Source organism: Oncorhynchus clarkii, chromosome 9, assembly GCF_045791955.1.
Source record: "Oncorhynchus clarkii lewisi isolate Uvic-CL-2024 chromosome 9, UVic_Ocla_1.0, whole genome shotgun sequence".
In the NCBI taxonomy this organism is placed as follows: domain Eukaryota; kingdom Metazoa; phylum Chordata; class Actinopteri; order Salmoniformes; family Salmonidae; genus Oncorhynchus; species Oncorhynchus clarkii.
Window position 1 is genome coordinate 12,834,008 of NC_092155.1, and position 21,754 is coordinate 12,855,761.

Consider the following 21,754-nt stretch of genomic DNA (forward strand, 5'->3'; position numbering starts at 1 on the left):
CATAAGCATTGTCTTCTGACAGGAGGCGTACGTCACTCCAACCCAGCACTAGACCTTTGACCAGCAGCGCAGATGGGTGACCAACTACATGATGAGGGGGGGGGGTATATCGATATTGATAGGCAGCATCTGAAATGGCACCCTATTACCCACATAGGGTAGTATGTAGGAAGTAGTGCACTATGGGCCCTGGTCAAAAGTAGTGCACTACGTAGGGAATAGTGGTGCCATTTGGGACACAACCCAGACTTGACAACAACAGGACAGTGGTTCTAATTTGGGAATGGGGATGGTTCGTTAACAGGCCTGTGTTCAAGTACTACTCAAAATAATTTCAAATACTTTATCTGTGCTTGATTGAGCTTGCCTGGCACTCTAGGCAGGCTACAGAAAAAGCTCAACTTGAACATTTCTAATATTATTTGAATCCAGGTCTGTTTGTTAAGCGAGCAGTACCAACCGGGCTGGGGCTTCGGTGGGGTACGGGGACCCTTGGTGGCGAGGGGGAGCAGGCCAGGGCGAAGGCTGGGCCCAAAGTCAAAATCAGCCTGGAACTCATCTGTTAGTGTAGTGAGTGCTCAGGGGTTAGTATAGCCTGGTTAACATTCAGTCTGGTTTAACCAGGCTAGGCTTAATGCTAGGCTTATGGCTAGCGGAAGATTAGGCAATAGCGTAATTGAAATTGAATGGCAATGTTCCTGCGTTCGCGGTGACTGCATTCAAAGTAAAGGCTGCAGATGGTGGCTCAATCTTAAATTACATTTCAATTGAGGTATAATGTGGATCTTCCAAGCTTCGGATTATATCTAGAGTAGTAGTGTTACTACAAATTGTATACAGGTCTGTTAGTGCAGTGATCGCTCTAGTAGGGTTAATGGAGTCACATACAGCACTGTAGTAGAGGTGCTTGTGAGGTTTAGGACACACACACACACACACACACACACACACACACACACACACACACACACACACACACACACACACACACACACACACACACACACACACACACACACACACACACACACACACACACACACACAGAATAGTAGGCTGACTGCAATCTACATTCAAGTTAAAACCACAACATAGACAAGGTTTTCAAGGGCAAGACTGACCAACCAAATAAGGGACAACTTGATTGACACGAGAGGTACAGACATACATGTGTTGATGGAACTATGGTGGCACAGCAGTGGTTCTCAAAAGGGTGTTTGTGTCGTGATCCATCTTAAGCATTGTCTAGACTATGTTGTCAAATAGTTTACCCATCAACTAGGTAGTAGGCTGTTCCAGCCAAGTCAAACCTCAGACTGCATTTAACATAAGCATATAGTTGCAGACATAACTGTAGTAAGTAGGCATTTTTCCATTCACTTGTTAAGTGTGAAGGGTCTGATTAGAAAGCCTGTATGTTATGGTGGTTTCTTCCTCATGTGTCCTCTGGTTTGGGCTTGAGCCGAGCTTTGGTGGCTGTGGCTTTAGGAGGACCCTTATGAGGTGTGTGTGTTCTTACGTGGCTTGGGCTTGTGTGACGGGGCCTTAGTGGCTGGGGCTTTAGTAGGAGGAGCCTTGGTGGGGGTGATCTCCTCATCTTCTCCAAAGACGGCACACGAGGAACGTCATCACAATGGCACATGAGGAACATCACAATGGCACATGAGGAACGTCATCACAATAGCGGAGGTCAGTACAGTCAAACCAGGGTTAGATTCAATCCAGACCGCGGAATATCCGCGTTATAGTGCGATTGACATTGAAAGGCAATGTTCCCGCATTTGAAGAGACAGCGTTTGGGGGTAAACGCTGCATATGTCGGCTCAATCGGAAGTTACCTTTTAAAGGTCATGAACAGTCAAACAGTCAATGTTTTTTTATTAAATTGGATGATATTTTATTATATTGTTACGTTTCCCAGAAAGAAAACCAACTCAATATTAGCAAGGTGTTCTTAATGTTTTGTACACTCAGTGTATGTTTCCCCTTTCATCTGTGTCTGGTGTTAGCTAGTTACTGGCTAGCTAGGTCTTCATGTGTCTGGTGTTAGCTAGTTACTGGCTAGCTAGGTCTTCATCTGTGTCTGGTGTTAGCTAGTTACTGGCTAGCTAGGTCTTCATCTGTGTCTGGTGTTAGCTAGTTACTGGCTAGCTAGGTCTTCATCTGTGTCTGGTGTTAGCTAGTTACTGTCTAGCTAGGTCTTCATCTGTGTCTGGTGTTAGCTAGTTACTGTCTAGCTAGGTCTTCATCTGTGTCTGGTGTTAGGTGTCTAGCTAGGTCTTATCTGTGTCTAGCTAGTTACTGTCTAGCTTCATCTGTGTCTGGTGTTAGCTAGTTACTGTCTAGCTAGGTCTTCATCTGTGTCTGGTGTTAGCTAGTTACTGTCTAGCTAGGTTTTCATCTGTGTCTGGTGTTAGCTAGTTACTGGCTAGCTAGGTCTTCATCTGTGTCTGGTGTTAGCTAGTTACTGTCTAGCTAGGTCTTCATCTGTGTCTGGTGTTAGCTAGTTACTGTCTAGCTAGGTCTTCATCTGTGTCTGGTGTTAGCTAGTTACTGTCTAGCTAGGTTTTCATCTGTGTCTGGTGTTAGCTAGTTACTGGCTAGCTAGGTCTTCATCTGTGTCTGGTGTTAGCTAGTTACTGTCTAGCTAGGTCTTCATCTTTGTCTGGTGTTAGCTAGTTACTGTCTAGCTAGGTCTTCATCTGTGTCTGGTGTTAGCTAGTTACTGTCTAGCTAGGTCTTCATCTGTGTCTGGTGTTAGCTAGTTACTGTCTAGCTAGGTCTTCATCTGTGTCTGGTGTTAGCTAGTTACTGTCTAGCTAGGTCTTCATCTGTGTCTGGTGTTAGCTAGTTACTGGCTAGCTAGGTCTTCATCTGTGTCTGGTGTTAGCTGGCTAGCTAGGTCTTCATCTGTGTCTGGTGTTAGCTGGCTAGCTAGGTCTTCATCTGTGTCTGGTGTTAGCTAGTTACTGACTAGCTAGGTCTTCATCTGTGTCTGGTGTTAGCTAGTTACTGACTAGCTAGGTCTTCATCTGTGTCTGGTGTTAGCTAGTTACTGACTAGCTAGGTCTTCATCTGTGCCTGGTGTTAGCTAGTTACTGTCTAGCTAGGTCTTCATCCGTGTCTGGTGTTAGCTAGTTACTGGCTAGCTAGGTCTTCATCTGTGTCTGGTGTTAGCTAGTTACTGACTAGCTAGGTCTTCATCTGTGTCTGGTGTTAGCTAGTTACTGTCTAGCTAGGTCTTCACCTGTGTCTGATGTTAGCTAGTTACTGGCTAGCTAGGTCTTCAGCCAGCATGGAACACCACATCAATCAGCACTGCTGTGAACAGCATCACAAGAGACATGCCAAACAGGAAATGTATAAATAAAATTGACATTGATCAAATACTATGAATTAATATAAAGCTCCCCACCCACTCAGCCTGTCTTTTAAAACTTCTTGATAGTTTTCCTCAGATTTTGAGCATTTCTATCCAAAACAAATATTATGGGTGATATTATTGTGATATTTTTATGGGCAATTTTACATGGAAATCAGAATGACTGTCCGAGACCTTTAAAATGTCAAGCACCCTGCCACGGTCCGGATTGAATCTAGGCCATAACATTGTATTTATTTAACCTTTATTTAACTAGGCATCCCAGTTAAGAACAAATTCTTATTTACAATGACGGCCTACTCCGGCCAAACCCGGACGACGCTGGCCCAATTGTGCGCCGCCCTATGGGACACCCAATCATGGCAGGTTGTGATACAGCCTGGAATCTAACCAGGGTCTGTAGTGATGCCTCTAGATGCACTGAGATGCAATGCCTTAGACCACTGCGCCAATGCCTAATACCTGTTTAGGAGATTAGTATGATTTACCAGCTTTGTGCTTAAGCATGTGCTAAGTAGGCCTATAGAGCATAGCTACAGTAGAGAATAAAAAGTAAGCCTATACACGGTCTCTGAATTATGCTGATTAAAAGGGGAAATCCAAGGCACCAGTGGAGGCTGCTGAGGGGAGAACGGCTCATAATAATGTCCGGAGCAGAGCAAATGGAATGGCATCAAATACCTGAAACCCATGTGTTTGATGTATCTGATACCATTCCACCTATTCCGCTCCAGTCATTACCATGAGCCCGTCCTCCCCAATTAAGGCGCTACCAACCTCCTGTGGCATGTACTAACGTTAGAACCTTAGATATAATCAATGATAGAAAATACTTTATTAGTAGTCTTTCATGTGGTCAATACCTGATTAAATACCTGCCGGGTTAATAGATGTAAATAAATGAGGACCCTTGTGCTTACTCATGTGAGCACAGTTGCTACAGCACAGGCAGATATAATCAATAGCAGAGAAAGTCTATATTCAGACTGATCTGTGAATCTGGGATCGTTTACCTGCTCCTACTGGTTTAGGTGTGGCTGCTGCTGAGAGAAGAGAAGCAATGAGAGAAGAAGAGAAGAGAACAAGAAAAGAACAGAACAAGATTAGAGATGAATAGAAGAGAAGAACAGAAGAGAACGTCATCGTACAGAATGTAGCTACATCAATACACAGTCAAAATTATGATATTAATTCATATAAAACATGCAGTCAGACAGTGCATTGAAGCTACAATCGGCAATTGGTACCTCAATTTAGATTTTTTTTTGCAAATGAACGACTTCATAGCCAGCGCATACAAACGTATTGTTAGAAAAATGTCATACAGAATATAGTTACATCAACACAGTCAGAATGTACCTAAATTAGTAGTCAGTAGACTTCATACTCAGGGACCAGAAATACATTGTTAGATAATGGCATACAAGTGCCTTCAGAAAGTATTCCCCTTGTTGTAACACCTTATTGTAATCAGGATGCATATTTTGGAAAAAATGTATTCTGTACAGGCTTCCTTCTTTTCACTCTGTCAATTAGGTTAGTATTGTGGAGTAACTACAATGTTGTTGATCCACTCTTAGTTATCTCCTATCAGAACCATTCAACTCTGTAAGTGTTTTAAAGTGACCATTGGCCTCACGGTGAAATCCCTGAGTGGTTTCTTTCCTCTCCAGCAAGAGAGTTAGGAAGGACACCTGTATCTTTGGCTGCGGTTTAAACTCATAAAAAAAGACACACCCTCGTCCACATAGCCTCGCCTTGTGCCCTTGTGGGAATCCCTGTCGCCATCTTGGAGGGCGGTCCAAATGATTAGCCAAGCAAGGGAAGTTTGCGACGTAAGCCCCTCAGCCCTCGTTTTTAGTCGGCTTTGTGAGTGTGCAATTATGTTCACTCCGGGGCCTGAAACTCCCCATAATTCACAACGATTGTACATCCGCTAAGAAAAGTCAGCCAAAACTTAAAACCAACATCAATGGATTAGTCAACATAAAAGTGTAAGTAAAAACAAATGCAGATATGTTAGAAATTGTGCTACTAATGCACACGACGGCACAAACATGTCTTGTAAAAAGTAAATATGTTTATTTTGGAAATTGTAGAAATAAATAAAAATAGGTTATAGGTTTTATTTAGGGTGTGTGTTTTAACTGTTGGATTAACTGTTTAGGCTACAACCTTTGTAGTGACTGGGTGTTTTGATACACCATCCAAAGTGGAATTAATAACTTCACCATGCTCAAAGGGATGTTCAATGTCTTCTTTTTTGTTTTTATCCATCTACCAATAGGTTTTATTTATTAGGGATCCCCATTAGCCAACGTCTTACTGAGGTCGGAAACATAATGGAAAAGACAGACAAAATAAAACTAACAATTTACATACATTTAAAAACATGAACATTTACTGTGTGTGTGTGTGTGTGTGTGTGTGTGTGTGTGTGTGTGCGCGCATCTATCAGTTACACATACGTCAGTACATACACACAATAAGTAAGTCACATGGGGGAGTTTTTTTTTAAACCAGGTTTGCTGCTCTCTTGCTCTATATAAGATGGAAGGGAGTTCCATGCACTTTTTATTGGGGCATTGGAAGACCTCCTGTCACGCCCTGGTCTTAGTGGTTGAGTCTGTGTTTGAAAGTCAGTGCTTGACTGAGGGACCTTACAGATAGTTGTATTTGTGGGGTACAGAGATCAGGTAGTCATTCATAAATCATGTTAAACACTATTATTGCAGACATAGTGAGTCCATGCAACTTTAGTGGCTTGACTCAAGACATTTCCGCTTTTCATTCATTCATGCAAAAAAACAAAAAAAAACACAATTCCACTTGGACATTACAGGGTATTGTGTGCAGACCAGTAACAAAAAAATGTGCAATTTAATCCATTTTAAATTCAGGCTGTAAAAAATGTGGAAAAAGCCAACGGGTGTGAATACATTCTGAAGGCACTGTACATGAATCCATCGACCATGAATTCATGGTAGTGATGTATGATTTCATAGACATAAAGCATGAATCCAGACTGCATTGTAGATACTGCAGTAGTAAATCTGAAGTCTATGAATATTGTGTATTTTACAGTCCGACCGTCTTTCTTGACTTACTTGCTATAGAGACGTCATCCAAGGCATCAGACAGGTCTAAGCCATCTGAATTCTGGGAAAGAGCTGAAGAGAGGGAGGGCAAGAAGAAGACAGGGAATGAGGCAGGGGGAGGAGAGAAACAGGGAGGAGTTGGGTTTTTACACAATGCAGCGCAGAGAAAAAGGACAGGAACTTTGCTCTAATCAGTCCACATTTCTCTTACCCCCATCCGAGATTATGCAGCTATATCTACTTCCATACTACATTATATCTGGAACACACACACTAATGGAGCATCCGTTTATCAAACAGCTGTGCAGTAACGTTATGCACAGCTCTTCGATTTTCAGTGAGGTCAACCAGACCTGGGTTCAAATACTATTTGAAATCATGTCAAATGCTGTAGCCGAGCCTGACACAATGGAACCATATGGCCATAGGTCTGCTGCCAATCAACCCTTCTTCATTCCTTTCCATGATCAACGTTCCAGTGTAGTGACGAATGCAGTGGTTTCTGTCATATCTCGATGGCAACAAAGACTCCTTGCATTCCTCAAACACATGGAACAGAAGAGCTATTGTGTCCATACAGCAACACGTCTCTTTTTCAAGTTTCTCCTCACAATCAGTGATAATCATGAATCTAAAAGACCTATAAGGGGTATTTTTCCCTCCAATGAAATAATTCAGCCTCATCATTATGTAGATAACACCTGCATACTCTCATTATGTAGATAACACCTGCATACTCTCATTATGTAGATAACACCTGCATACTCTCATTATGTAGATAACACCTGCATACTCTCATTATCATTATGTAGATAACACCTGCATACTCTCATTATGTAGATAACACCTGCATACTCTAATTATCATTATGTAGATAACACCTGCATACTCTCATTATGTAGATAACACCTGCATACTCTCATTATCATTATGTAGATAACACCTGCATACTCTCATTATCATTATGTAGATAACATCTGCATACTCTCATTATCATTATGTAGATAACACCTGCATACTCTCATTATGTAGATAACACCTGCATACTCTCATTATGTAGATAACACCTGCATACTCTCATTATCATTATGTAGATAACACCTGCATACTCTCATTATGTAGATAACACCTGCATACTCTCATTATGTAGATAACACCTGCATACTCTCATTATGTAGATAACATCTGCATACTCTAATTATCATTATGTAGATAACACCTGCATACTCTCATTATGTAGATACCTGCATACTCTCATTATGTAGATAACACCTGCATACTCTCATTATGTAGATAACACCTGCATACTCTCATTATGTAGATAACACCTGCATACTCTCATTATCATTATGTAGATAACACCTGCATACTCTCATTATCATTATGTAGATAACACCTGCATACTCTCATTATGTAGATAACACCTGCATACTCTCATTATGTAGATAACACCTGCATACTCTAATTATCATTATGTAGATAACACCTGCATACTCTCATTATGTAGATAACATCTGCATACTCTCATTATGTAGATAACACCTGCATACTCTCATTATGTAGATAACATCTGCATACTCTAATTATCATTATGTAGATAACACCTGCATACTCTCATTATGTAGATAACACCTGCATACTCTCATTATCATTATGTAGATAACACCTGCATACTCTCATTATCATTATGTAGATAACATCTGCATACTCTCATTATCATTATGTAGATAACACCTGCATACTCTCATTATGTAGATAACACCTGCATACTCTCATTATGTAGATAACACCTGCATACTCTAATTATCATTATGTAGATAACACCTGCATACTCTCATTATGTAGATAACACCTGCATACTCTCATTATCATTATGTAGATAACACCTGCATACTCTCATTATGTAGATAACACCTGCATACTCTAATTATCATTATGTAGATAACACCTGCATACTCTCATAATGTAGATAACACCTGCATACTCTCATTATGTAGATAACACCTGCATACTCTCATTATGTAGATAACACCTGCATACTCTCATTATCATTATGTAGATAACACCTGCATACTCTCATTATGTAGATAACACCTGCATACTCTCATTATGTAGATAACACCTGCATACTCTCATTATCATTATGTAGATAACACCTGCATACTCTCATTATGTAGATAACACCTGCATACTCTCATTATGTAGATAACACCTGCATACTCTCATTATCATTATGTAGATAACACCTGCATACTCTCATTATGTAGATAACACCTGCATACTCTCATTATCATTATGTAGATAACACCTGCATACTCTCATTATCATTATGTAGATAAAAACCTGCGTAGCCTCATTACCCACACACTGATCTAAGGCCAGTTTAGCATCCTCCTTCACCCCCCTCCCCCGATAAGACAAATTCATGACCTGTTTAGGATTAGAGGATCAGCTTTTGATCATCATTATGTATCAGACCCCCATCAGTCAGAACAATGACATGTATCAGACCCCCCATCTAAATAGTCAGAACAATGACATGTATCAGACCCCCCATCTAAATAGTCAGAACAATGACATGTATCAGACCCCCCATCTGAATAGTCAGAACAATGACATGTATCAGACCCCCCATCTAAATAGTCAGAACAATGACATGTATCAGACCCCCATCTAAATAGTCAGAACAATGACATGTATCAGACCCCCATCTAAATAGTCAGAACTAGAGGTCGACTGATTATGATTTTTCAACGCCGATACCGATTATTGGAGGACCAAAAAAAACGATACCGATTAAATCGGACGATTTAAAAAATATATAATGACAATTACAACAATACTGAATGAACACTTATTTTAACTTAATACATCAATAAAATCAATTTAGCCTCAAATAAATAATTAAACATGTTCAATTTGGTTTAAATAATGCAAAAACAAAGTGTTGGAGAAGTAAAAGTGCCATTGGTGCCATGTAAGAAAGCTAACGTTTAAGTTCCTTGCTCAGTACATGAGAACATATGAAAGCTGATGGTTCCTTTTAACAGAAGTCTTCAATATTCCCAGGTAAGAAGTTTTAGGTTGTAGTTATTATAGAAATTATAGGACTATTTCTCTCTATACGATTTGTATTTCATATTCCTTTGACTATTGGATGTACTGATAGGCACTTTAGTATTGTCAGTGTAACAGTATATAGCTTCCGTCCCTCTCCTCGCTCCTACCTGGGCTCGAACCAGGAACACATCGACAACAGCCACACTCGAAGTAGCGTTACCCATGCAGAGCAAGTCGAACAACTACTCCAAGTCTCAGAACAAGTAACGTTTGAAACGCTATTAGCGCGCACCCCGCTAACTAGCTAGCCATTTCACATTGGTTACACCAGCCTCATCTCGGGAGTTGATAGGCTTGAAGTCATAAACAGCGCAAGTCTTGAAGAGGTGATTCAGAGCCCGCAGCACTCAGGGAGAAGGGCACAATGGCCACTGGCTGCAAAAGGCGTGGATTTTTTTCACGTGCATTTTGGCTGCACAAAGGGGGTGCCGCTGGGAAATATGAAGCATTATCAAGTGCTTCTCAAATTGTGAATGAGAGACTGATGAAGTGTGTACAGTCTGCGCAAAATACTATGCAGAGCTCATGCCTTTCAAGCGACTTTTTTCAAATCATCATTAGTCACATCATGCAGCCTTACAATGTATTACACATCAAAACATATAATCCAACGTTTGTTAAACAACTAAAGTTACATTAATAACTCTAAATTAAGCATTTAGGAGTACCTATTTCTTTGTTAAACACTGAACACAGAATAGCCGCATGTGCGCTATATATCATTGTGTTTACTTGATAGCTACCTACACAAATATCTAGCTACCTACACAAATATCTAGCTACCTACACAAATATCTAGCTACCTACACAAATATCTAGCTAGAACAAAGTGTTAATAAGATAAATTCATTAAAAAGATTAAAAGCAATACAAATAAGTTCTCTTAAATCAATCCCTTAACTCATTTTAATCAGCTTTGTCCAATTGTATTCTTCATACTATAAAATAATGCCTTGGGAATTCTAAGCAAATCTGGTCTGCTAAATGAACTAGTGTAGCCCACAGCCATATGTCATAGCCAGATCAGGACCTAACATAAGGACAACTCACAGTATGCTACTCTGTTATTCTGAAATAGACTACATTTTCTTCCTATCATTCTTCTTTAGACCTGTCTAAAACAAATCATGGATTTATTGGGATGGTGTAGGCTATATTACATGTATTTATTGGGAAGGTGTAGGCTATATTACATGGATTTATTGGGAAGGTGTAGGCTATATGACATGTGTTTATTGGGAAGGTGTAGGCTATATGACATGGATTTATTGGGAAGGTGTAGGCTATATGACATGGATTTATTGGGATGGTGTAGGCTATATTACATGGATTTATTGGTAAGGTGTAGGCTATATGACATGGATTTATTGGGAAGGTGTAGGCTAAATTACATGTGTTTATTGGGATGGTGTAGGCTATATTACATGGATTTATTGGGAAGGTGTAGGCTATATTACATGGATTTATTGGGATGGTGTAGGCTATATTACATGGATTTATTGGGATGGTGTAGCCTATATTACATGGATTTATTGGGATGGTGTAGCCTATATTACATGGATTTATTGGGATGGTGTAGCCTATATTACATGGATTTATTGGGAAGGTGTAGCCTATATTACATGGATTTATTGGGAAGGTGTAGGCTATATTACATGGATTTATTGGGATGGTGTAGGCTATATTACATGGATTTATTGGGATGGTGTAGGCTATATGACATGGATTTATTGGGAAGGTGTAGGCTATATGACATGGATTTATTGGGAAGGTGTAGGCTATATGACATGTGTTTATTGGGAAGGTGTAGGCTATATGACATGGATTTATTGGGATGGTGTAGGCTATATGACATGGATTTATTGGGAAGGTGTAGGCTATATGACATGGATTTATTGGGATGGTGTAGGCTATATGACATGTGTTTATTGGGAAGGTGTAGGCTATATTACATGGATTTATTGGGATGGTGTAGGCTATATGACATGTGTTTATTGGGAAGGTGTAGGCTATATTACATGGATTTATTGGGATGGTGTAGGCTATATTACATGGATTTATTGGGATGGTGTAGCCTATATTACATGGATTTATTGGGATGGTGTAGGCTATATTACATGGATTTATTGGGATGGTGTAGGCTATATTACATGGATTTATTGGGAGGGTGTAGGCTATATTACATGGATTTATTGGGAGGGTGTAGGCTATATGACATGGATTTATTGGGAAGGTGTAGGCTATATTACATGGATTTATTGGGAAGGTGTAGGCTATATGACATGGATTTATTGGGAAGGTGTAGGCTATATGACATGGATTTATTGGGATGGTGTAGGCTATATTACATGGATTTATTGGGAAGGTGTAGGCTATATTACATGGATTTAGATCTGCATCAGTGGCTGTGTGGAAGCCAGGAGATGGTAAATGCCTTTATGTTAATTAATGGTTAATTACCGACCGACAGTTATCTGCTTGATAATCACCAGCTGATGAAATGTCATGACAGCCACAGCCCCTAGTCACAGCTCCTTCTAACACACACACACACACACTCACAGGCGCATACAAGCTAGATCATGTACACACACACACACAGATACACACTCCTGTCCCGTCCAAACCCCCTGTGAGACATGGCTTTGTTGTGAAGGTGTTGCAGGCCAGCCAGGGCCACCACCACCACACCCTGGTCAATGAAGCTTCACTATAATGTTATTACTGTAGTTATTGATATTCTGCTATCATTATTGATATTACTATTGCTTTATTTCGCCTGGTATAACTATTGCTATGCAGCCTGTCCCCATGCACCCAGCCCGCCCCCATGCACCCAGCCCGCCCCCATGCACCCAGCCCGGCCCCATGAACCCAGCCCGTCCCCATGCACCCAGCCCGTCCCCATGCACCCAGCCCGTCCCCATGCACCCAGCCTGCCCCCATGTATCTTCGCTCCTTCCCTCCCCTACAGAATATAGGGGAAACAGCCCTTTGTCTCTCTGTCACATGATGGCCCCAGAACCAACCATGTGACTTCTGATCACCAGTGAGTGATGTTTCCCTTTTCCACATGTACAGATCTTACTTTTAACTCATGACTTTCTACACCAAAGGAGTAAATTAGCTAGATATAACTCATCATGTCAATATTGAATTCCCAATATGAACAGTCATCTCTATAGAGACTGTATAGAGGGCTCCTGCATGGATCCTCAGCTGCTGTGTATCAAAGAGAATGAATAATCACATTCCTCTGTTCAATGACTGGGGACTGATCTCATTACACTTCATTAAGGGTGTGGCAGGGTGTAATATAACCCAAAAGCTTGCATGCTGCACACACACACCCCTCATCCCCTTTCCCAAAGAAAAGACTGCAGCTGATGCTTCACCCCTCTTCTTCCCTCCCTCGCCCCCCTTCCTTTACCATCCCTCTCTCCCCTCCTCCCCCCCTTATTTTCTGCCCTCTTTCCCCCTCCCCCCCATTTCCTCTCTCTCCCCCTTCTTTACCTGCCTTTAACCCCCCTTCCCCCCCTCCTTTTCATCCCTCTCTCCCCCTCGTTTTCATCCCTCTCTCCCCCTCCTTTTCATCCCTCTCTCCCCCTACTTTCCTCCCTCTCCCCCTCCTTTCATCCCTCTCCCTCCCTTGGATCCTCCCTCCTTTCCCCCCTCCGTTTATCAACCTCTCCCCCTTCTTTTCATCCCTCTCCCTCCCTTTCTCTACAAATTTTTCCTCCCTGCCCCCCCTCTATTCATCCCTCTCTCTCCTCCCTCTTTCCCCCTCCTTTCCCTCCCTTTTCTCCCCCCTCCTTCATCCCGCTCTCACCCTCCTTTTCCATCCCTATCTTCCCCTCCCTCTCCCCCTCCTTTTCCATCCCTATCTTCCCCTCCTTTTCCATCCCTATCTTCCCCTCCTTTCCCCCCTCCCCCCCTTTCATCACCCTCCTTTTCCATCCATATCTTCCCCTCCTTTCATCCCTCTCCCTCCCTTGGATCCTCCCTCCTTTCCCCCCTCCGTTTATCAACCTCTCCTTTTCATCCCTCTCCCTCCCTTTCTCTACAAATTTTTCCTCCCTGCCCCCCCTCTATTCATCCCTCTCTCCCCCTCCTTTCCCTCCCCCTCACTCCCCTCCCTTTTCTCCCCCCCTCCTTCATCCCGCTCTCCCCCTCCTTTTCCATCCCTATCTTCCCCTCCTTTTCCATCCCTATCTTCCCCTCCTTTTCCATCCCTATCTTCCCCTCTTTTCCTCCCTCTCCCCCCACCTTTCCTCCCAGTCCTTTTCCTCCCCCTCCTTTCATCTCTCCCCCTCTCCTTTGCCTCTCTCCCCTTACTTTTCCTCCCCCCCTTCCTTTTTCCTCCTTTCCTCCCTCTCTTTCCTCTCCCCCCTCCTTTTCCATCCCTATCTTCCCCTCCTTTCCCCCCTCCCCCCCTTTCCTCACCCTCCTTTTCCATCCATATCTTCCCCTCCTTTCATCCCTCTCTCCCCTCCTTTTCATCCTCCCTCTCTCCCTCTTTTCCTCCCCCTCTCCTCCATTCCCTCATTTCAAAATCCAAACCCCTCCAGCTAAAATTTGCCAAGTATGCACTAATCTATGGGGGGTGTCAGTGCCGTCAGACTGAACTTTAAACATGCTTTCACGTCATTGAAGGAGTAATAATGTGAACAAAACAGAATAACAGAATAGGGACTCAACATGTCCTCATTGTCTTACAATGACACGCTCGGTGTGTGTGTGTGTGTGTGTGTGTGTGTGAGTGTGTGTGTGTGAAGGGAGGAAACGGGCACCCTGGAGGTTTGAACCTGCGCTTGCCATGATAGAGAGAACGAAAGAGTGATCCTTTGAAGAGAAAGAAATAAAGACTATCGACTCACTGAACCAAACCTCAATCTCACCATTCAGTCAATCACAACCATACTCTCTTATGCGTATAGTCTAAGTGAGCCACAACAAATTAAAACCATAGGCTGTAAATTATTTCGAGACAATTATCATCAGTAGTCTAGTTTATTTGCATATCTCTTTCTTTAATTCATGCTGATCATTTGTGATAAACAAAGATTACTTTACCCGTTTAAATACATGTATATAATCCTAAAATAACTCCAATCCTTTATCAAATCATAATTATAATATCTGTCTCTGCTATAGGATGAATCTCTGCTACCATGATGTCCTAATAGTCTGGTCCTGTGTGGCTCGGTTGGTAGCTCACTTGCGACGCCAGGGTTGTGGGTTCGATTCCCATGGGGGACTACTATGAACGAAAGTATGAAAATGGATGCAGTCACTACTGTAAAATCGCTCGTCTGCTGAAATGTACAAATAATCTACCTGCACTGATATGTGACTAGACTGCATAGACATTAGCCTCTCGGAGAACGTTTTTTTTGTCCCACACTTCTATATATAAAGTTTCGTCTGGTATCATTAGAATTCACATCAGTAGGCTAAATGTATGATAGAAAGAGATCCATTTAAATTGTGGAATCGAACATGTGGTAGATCAGTTCGCAACCAGACTGGCTGGTCAATATGACTAGGTTCAAACGTGACACATGTGGGCTACTTATTGGTATGACTGGGTTCGGTAGTTAAGTTAAAACATATGTATTACCGCGACGTGTTGTTATGTAGACGTAATAGGTATCCATTGTAATCGATGCAGCGGCTTGCTGCCGCAAGTGTACCGTTATTCGGTGTAGAATAAAGGAATACCGCTAAAACACACACAATAGACCGAGGAAACAAAAAACTGATGAACTCGGCAATGGCGTGAACAGCAACAAAGAAGAAAGAGAAAGAGAGGCCTTTGAATTGAATTGAGAGAGGGGTTGGGCAAAACGCTTACCTTTCACAGTTAGCAGCGAAACCACTAGAAAGAGCGACCACGCCGAACATTTCTTCATGTTTGAGATTTGTCGTTCCGCGTTGTATCGAGACTGGTTCTGAAGCGAGAGATAAAATAACGTTACACTGTATCGATAAATTGATGTATCTTCTTATCTCGCTGCCTGCTTGCTACAATGTAGCGAATTGTTGGGCGTTGAGCCGCTTGAAAGCCTATTTTGATCCTAAAAAATATTTGTTTGGCGGCGCCTGTGCGACAGTGGCGAACAGTTGGCTGCAACTGAACGGAAAGTCTGCAGTGAGAATGAGAGTGGTGCCGCTGTGCGCATGTGGAGAAACGAGTGAGCGGTCGGTAGGCGCAGCAGGTACAGCGAGAATCACTTTACAGTGGCGGTGTAGGGCGGTTCCTCTCCGTTTTTACAGAGGCAGACGACAGACAGACAGACAGACAGACAGACAGACAGACAGACAGACAGACAGACAGACAGACAGTGGTGATTTAGTGAGGGTGTGAAGGCTAATAGACAATGCATGATGTTGAACTTTCATTAGCCTACAGCTATTACACAGACAGGCAGGCAGACAGAATGGTGATGATTTGTAATAGTTATATCCCATTGCATAATCTCTATGATGAATAATACGGTTTTACCATATTGGCCTCTAGGCTTTAAAGGGTGTAATACAATGCATGATGTGCAAGTTCAATATACATTTTAGTCATTTAGCTGACACTGGTATCAAGAGCAATTAGGGCCAAGTGCCTTGCTCATGGGCACATAGACAGATTTTTTTCACCTAGGTGGCTCGTGGATTCAAACCAGCAACCTTTCAGTTATTGTCCCAATGCTCTTAATCGCTAGGCTACCTGCCACGCCATTACACTTACCCTACAGCTACAGACTACAGCTGCTTAGCCAGAGGCGTCGGGTGATGGGGAGGGGATAACCTCAGAGGACTGTTGTTCATATGAGGTCGTAATGCATAATGACATAATGACCTTCAGACCTATTGTAGCTTATTTAGTCAAGAGGTAGCCATATTAGACCAACCTTGAAATCAGAATGAAATACAGTTGAAGTAGGGAGTTTACACCTCAGCCAAATACATTTAAACTCGGTTTTTCACAATTCCTGACATTTAATCATAGTAACAATACCCTGTTTTAGGTCAGGTGGGATCACCACTTTATTTTAAGAATGTGAAATGTCAGAATAATAGTAGAGACAATTATTCATTTCAGCTTTTATTTCTTTCATCACATTCCCAGTGGGTCAGAAGTTTACATACACTCAATTAATATTTGGTAGCATTGCCTTTAAATTGTTTAACTTGGGTCAAACGTTTCAGGTAGCCTTCCACAAGCTTTCCACAATAAGTTGAGGGAATTCTGGCCCATTCCTCCTGACAGAGCTGGTGTAACTGAGTCAGGTTTGTAAGCCTCCTCGCTCGCACACGCTTTTTCAGTTGTGCCCACACATTTTATATGGGATTGAGGTCAGGGCTTTGTGATGGCCACTCCAATACCTTGACTTTGTTGTCCTTAAGCCATTTTGCCACAACTTTGGAAGTATGCTTGGGGTCATTGTCCATTTGGAAGACCCATTTGCGACCAAGCTTTAACTTCCTGACTGATGTCTTGAGATATTGCTTCAATATATCCACATTATTTTCCTACCTCACAATGCCATCTATTGTGTGAAATGCACCAGTCCCTCCTGCAGAAAAGCACCCCCACAACATGATGCTGCCACCCCCGCGCTTCACGGTTGGGATGGTGTTCTTCGGCTTGCAAGCATCTCCTCTTTTCCTCCAAACACAACGATGGTCATTATGGCCAAACAGTTCTATTTTTGTTTAATCAGACCAGAGGACATTTCTCCAGAAAGTATGATCTTTGTCCCCATGTGCAGTTGAGTTGCAAACCATAGTCTGTCTTTTTAATGGCGGTTTGGAGCAGTGGCTTCTTTCTTGAGGAGCGGCCTTTCAGGTTATGTCGATATAGGACTTGTTTTACTATGGATATAGATACTTTTGTACCCGTTTTCTCCAGCATCTTCACAAGGTCCTTTGCTGTTGTTTTGGGATTGATTTGCACTTTTTGCACCAAAGTACGTTCATCTCTAGGAGACAGAACACATCTCCTTCCTGAGCGGTATGACAGCTGCGTGGTCCCATGGTGTTTATACTTGCGTACTATTGTTTGTACAGATGAACGTGATACCTTCAGGCGCTTGGAAATTGCTCCCAAGGATGAACCAGATTTGTGGTGGTCTACAATTTTTTTTCTGAGGTCTTGGTTGATTTCTTTTGATTTTCCCATGATGTCAAGCAAAGTGGCACTGAGTTTGAAGGTAGGCCTTGAAATACCTCCAATTGACTCAAATTATGTCAATTAGCCTATCAGAAGCTTCTAAAGCCATGACATAATTTTCTGGAATTTTCCAAGCTGTTTGAAGGCACAGTCAACCTATTGTATGTAAACTTCTGACCCACTGGAATTGTGATACAGTGAATTATAAGTGAAATAATCTGTCTGTAAACAATTGTTGGAAAAATTACTTGTGTCATGCACAAAGTAGATGTCCTAACCGACTTGCAAAAAATATAGTTTGTTAACAAGAAATTTGTGGAGTGGTTGAAAAACTAGTTTTAATGACTCCAACCTAAGTGTGCGTAAACTTACGACTTCAACTGTAGATGTGCTAGAAGAGAATAGAATACAATACCATACAATATAATGGGTTAAAATTAACTGTTGAAAGAAAGAGAGAGTAAGAAGGGAGCCTTCTGACTCACTGTCTGGTTGCATTTTCTCCTTTTCCGGAATGGTCTATTGATAGATCAGTCCTGACAGATATCTATCTATCCCTGTCTCACAGCTTGATCATATGCCTTAGTCTCCTGTAGAATGGAATAAATATAGGCTACTTTATACATTTCCCAGGGGGAATTAGTTTGATTTACGCTACCATGTATTTGTCGCCTATAAAATCACATAATTAAATCATAACATTGTTACCTCAAAATATAATTAAATCATAACATTGTTACCTCAAAACATAATTAAATCCCCAGACTAAAATCACAATAAAGTCTCTGATGATTCTGCTTGATCATTGATTTGACTAATTGATTAAATTAATTGATTGATAAATTCAATTGTTTGATCACTTCTTTCTATCATTTAATCATTCATTACTATCTCTTCTAACATAAAGGTTTCAAACTCACTTCATCAGACATGTGACCATAATTATTTCTCCTGATACAGTATACAGTACCAGTCAAAAGTTTGGACACATCTACTCATTCAAGGGTTTTTCTTTATTTGTACTATTTTCTACATTGTACAATAATAGTGAAGACATTAAAATTATGAAATAACACATATGGAATCATGTAGTAACCAAAACAGTGTTTAAAAAAATCTAAATATATTTTAGATTTTAGATTCTTCCAAGTAGCCTCCCTTTGCCTTGATGACAGGTTTGCACACTCTTGGCATTCTCTCAACCAGCTTCACCTGGAATGATTTTCCAATAGTCTTGAAGGATTTGTCACATATGCTGAGCAAGTGTTAGCTGCTTTTCCTTGACTCTGTGGTCCAACTCATCCCAAACCATCTCAATTGGTTTGAGTATAGGTGATTGTGGATGCCAGGTCATCTGATGCAGATACCTAGGTGTCTGGTTAAACTGTAAACTCTCCTTTTAGACTCACATTAAGCATCTCCAATCCAAAATTACATCTAGAATAGGCTTCCTATTTTGCAACAAAGCATCCTTCGCTCATGCTGCCAAACATACCCTCATAAAACTTACTATCCTACCGATCCTTGACTTCGGTGATGTCATTGGGGCGGCAGGGTAGCCTAGTGGACTAGTAACCGAAAGGTTGCAAGTTCAACTCCCCCAGCTGACAAGGTACAAATCTGTTGTTCTGCCCCTGAACAGGCAGTTAACCCACTGTTCCTGTCTGTCATTGAAAATAAGAATTTGTTCTTAACTGACTTGCCAAGTTAAGTAAATTTGCAAAATAGCCTCCAACACTCTACTCAGCAAATTGGATGCAGTCTATCACAGTGCCATCTGTTTTGTCACCAAAGCCGGCCCTCGCTTCATATTCATCGCCAAACCCACTGGTCATCTATACGTCTTTGCTAGGTAAAGCCCCACCTTATCTCAGCTCACTAGTCACCATAGCAGCACCATAGTAGCACGCGCTCCAGCAGTTATATTTCACTGGTCACCCCCAAAGCCAATTCCTACTTTGACCGCCTTTCCTTCCAGTTCTCTGCTGCCAATGACTGGAACTAATTGCAAAAATCACTGAAGCTGAAGACTCATATCTTCCTCACTAAATATAAGCACCAGCTGTCAGAGCAGCTCACAGGATCACTGCACCTGGACATAGCCAATCTGTAAACAGCCCATCCAACTACCTCATCCCCATACTGTTTTTTATTTTTTTGCTCCTTTGCACCCCAGTATCTCTACTTGCACATTCATCTTCTGCACATCTATCACTCCAGTGTTTAATGGCTAAATTGTAATTATTTTGCCACTATGGCCTAGTTATTGCATTACCTCCCTTATCTTACCTCATTTGCACACACTGTAGATAGACTTTGTTTCCTATTGTGTTATTGACTGTATGTTTGTTTATTCCATGTGTAACTCTGTTTTGTTGTTTGTGTCACACTGTTTTGCTTTATCTTGTTCAGGTCGCAGTTGTAAATGTAAACTGGCCTACCTGGTTAAATAAAGGTGAAATAAAACATTTTTAAAAAATTAACTCCTTCTTCATCAAATAGCCCTTATACAGCCTGGAGGTGTGTTGGGTCATTGTCCTGTTCAAAAACAAATGATAAAACACTAAGTGTAAACCAGATGGGATGGCATATAGCTGCAGACTGCTGTGGGAGCCATGCTGGTTAAAAGGGCCTTGAATTGTAAAGAAATCACTGACAGTTGCATCAGCAAAACACCCGCACACCTCCTCCTCCATGCTTCACGGTGGGAACCACACATGTGGAAATCATCCTTTCACGCAGTCTCCTTTGAACATTTGATGTTGAGATGTGTCTGTTACTTAAACTCTCTGAAGCATTTATTTGGGCTGCAATTTCTGAGGCTGGTAACTCTAATGAACTTATCCTCTGCAGCAGAGGTAACTCTGGGTCTTCCTTTTCTGTTGCAGTCCTCATGAGAGCCAGTTTCATCATAGTGCTTGGTGGTTTTTGGGACTGCACTTGAAGAAACTGACCTTCATGTCTTAAAGTAATAATGGACTGTCGTTTCTCTTTGCTTATTTGAGCTGTTCTTGCCATAATATCAACAAAGTATTTTACCAAATCTTCTGTATACATCCCCTACCTTGTCACAACACAACTGACTGGTTCAAACACAATAAGAAAGAAAGAAAGTCCACAAATTAACTTTTAACAAGGCAAACCTGTTAATTGAAATGCATTCCCGAGTGACTACCTCATGAAGCTGGTTGAGAGAATGCCAAGAGTGTGCAAAGCTGTCATCAAGGCAAAGGGTGGCTACTTTGGAGAATCTCAAATATAAAATATATTTTGATTTTTGTGGTTACGGCACGATTCCATATGTGTTATTTATTATTTCATATTTTTGATGTTTTCACTGTTATTCTATAATGTAGAAAATAGTACAAATAAAGAAAAAATCTTGAATGAGTAGGTGTGTCCAAACTTTTGACTGGTACTGTAAGTATTCAGACCCTTTACTATGAGACTCGAAATTGAGCTCAGGTGCATCCTGTTTCCATTGATCATCCTTGAGATGTGTCGACAACTTGAATGGAGTCCACCTGTGGTAAATTCAATTGATTGGACATGATTTGGAAAGGCACACGCCTGTCTATTTAAGGTCCCACAGTTGACAGTGCATGTCAGAGCAAAAAACCAAGCAATGAGGTCGAAGAAATTGTCCGTAGAGCTCCGAGACAGGATTGTGTCGAGGCACAGATCTGGGGAAGGGTACCAAAGAACACAGTGGTCTCCATCATTCTTAAATGGAAGAAGTTTGGATCCACCAAGACTCTTCCCTGAGCAATTGTGGGAGAAGGGCCTTGGTCAGAGAGATGACCAATAACCTGATGGTCACTCTGACAGAGCTCTAGAGTTCCTCTGTGGAGATGGGAGAACCTACCAGAAGTACAACCATCACCAAACAGGCCTTTATGGTAGAGTGTCCAGACGGAAGCCACTCCTCAGTAAAAGGCACATGACAGCCCACCCTGAGTTTGTCAAAAGGCACCTAAAGACTCTCAG

The 21,754-nt window shown here is 41.6% G+C and overlaps 1 protein-coding gene across 5 annotated transcripts in view; it reads right to left on the reverse strand.

Moving 5' to 3' along the window:
• The window catches only part of LOC139415901 (CD99 antigen-like protein 2), a 30,536-nt gene extending 14,694 nt beyond the window's left edge, over positions 1–15,842 (reverse strand). For 2 of the 5 annotated variants that reach the window (XR_011635036.1, XM_071164060.1), the window contains exons 1-4: positions 15,455–15,842; positions 6,490–6,552; positions 4,396–4,425; positions 1,520–1,597 (exon numbers count right to left, since the gene is read on the reverse strand). Coding sequence is in view for 3 of the 5 variants with exons in the window: in XM_071164060.1 (XP_071020161.1) it covers positions 1,520–1,597; positions 4,396–4,425; positions 6,490–6,552; positions 15,455–15,512 (229 nt within the window). In the remaining 2 variants the exon portion in view is untranslated. The remainder of the gene's footprint in view (positions 1–1,519; positions 1,598–4,395; positions 4,426–6,489; positions 6,553–15,454) is intronic. The other 3 variants (XR_011635035.1, XM_071164058.1, XM_071164057.1) reach the window with 2 other exon arrangements.
• Between the last annotated feature and the right edge of the window lie 5,912 nt (positions 15,843–21,754).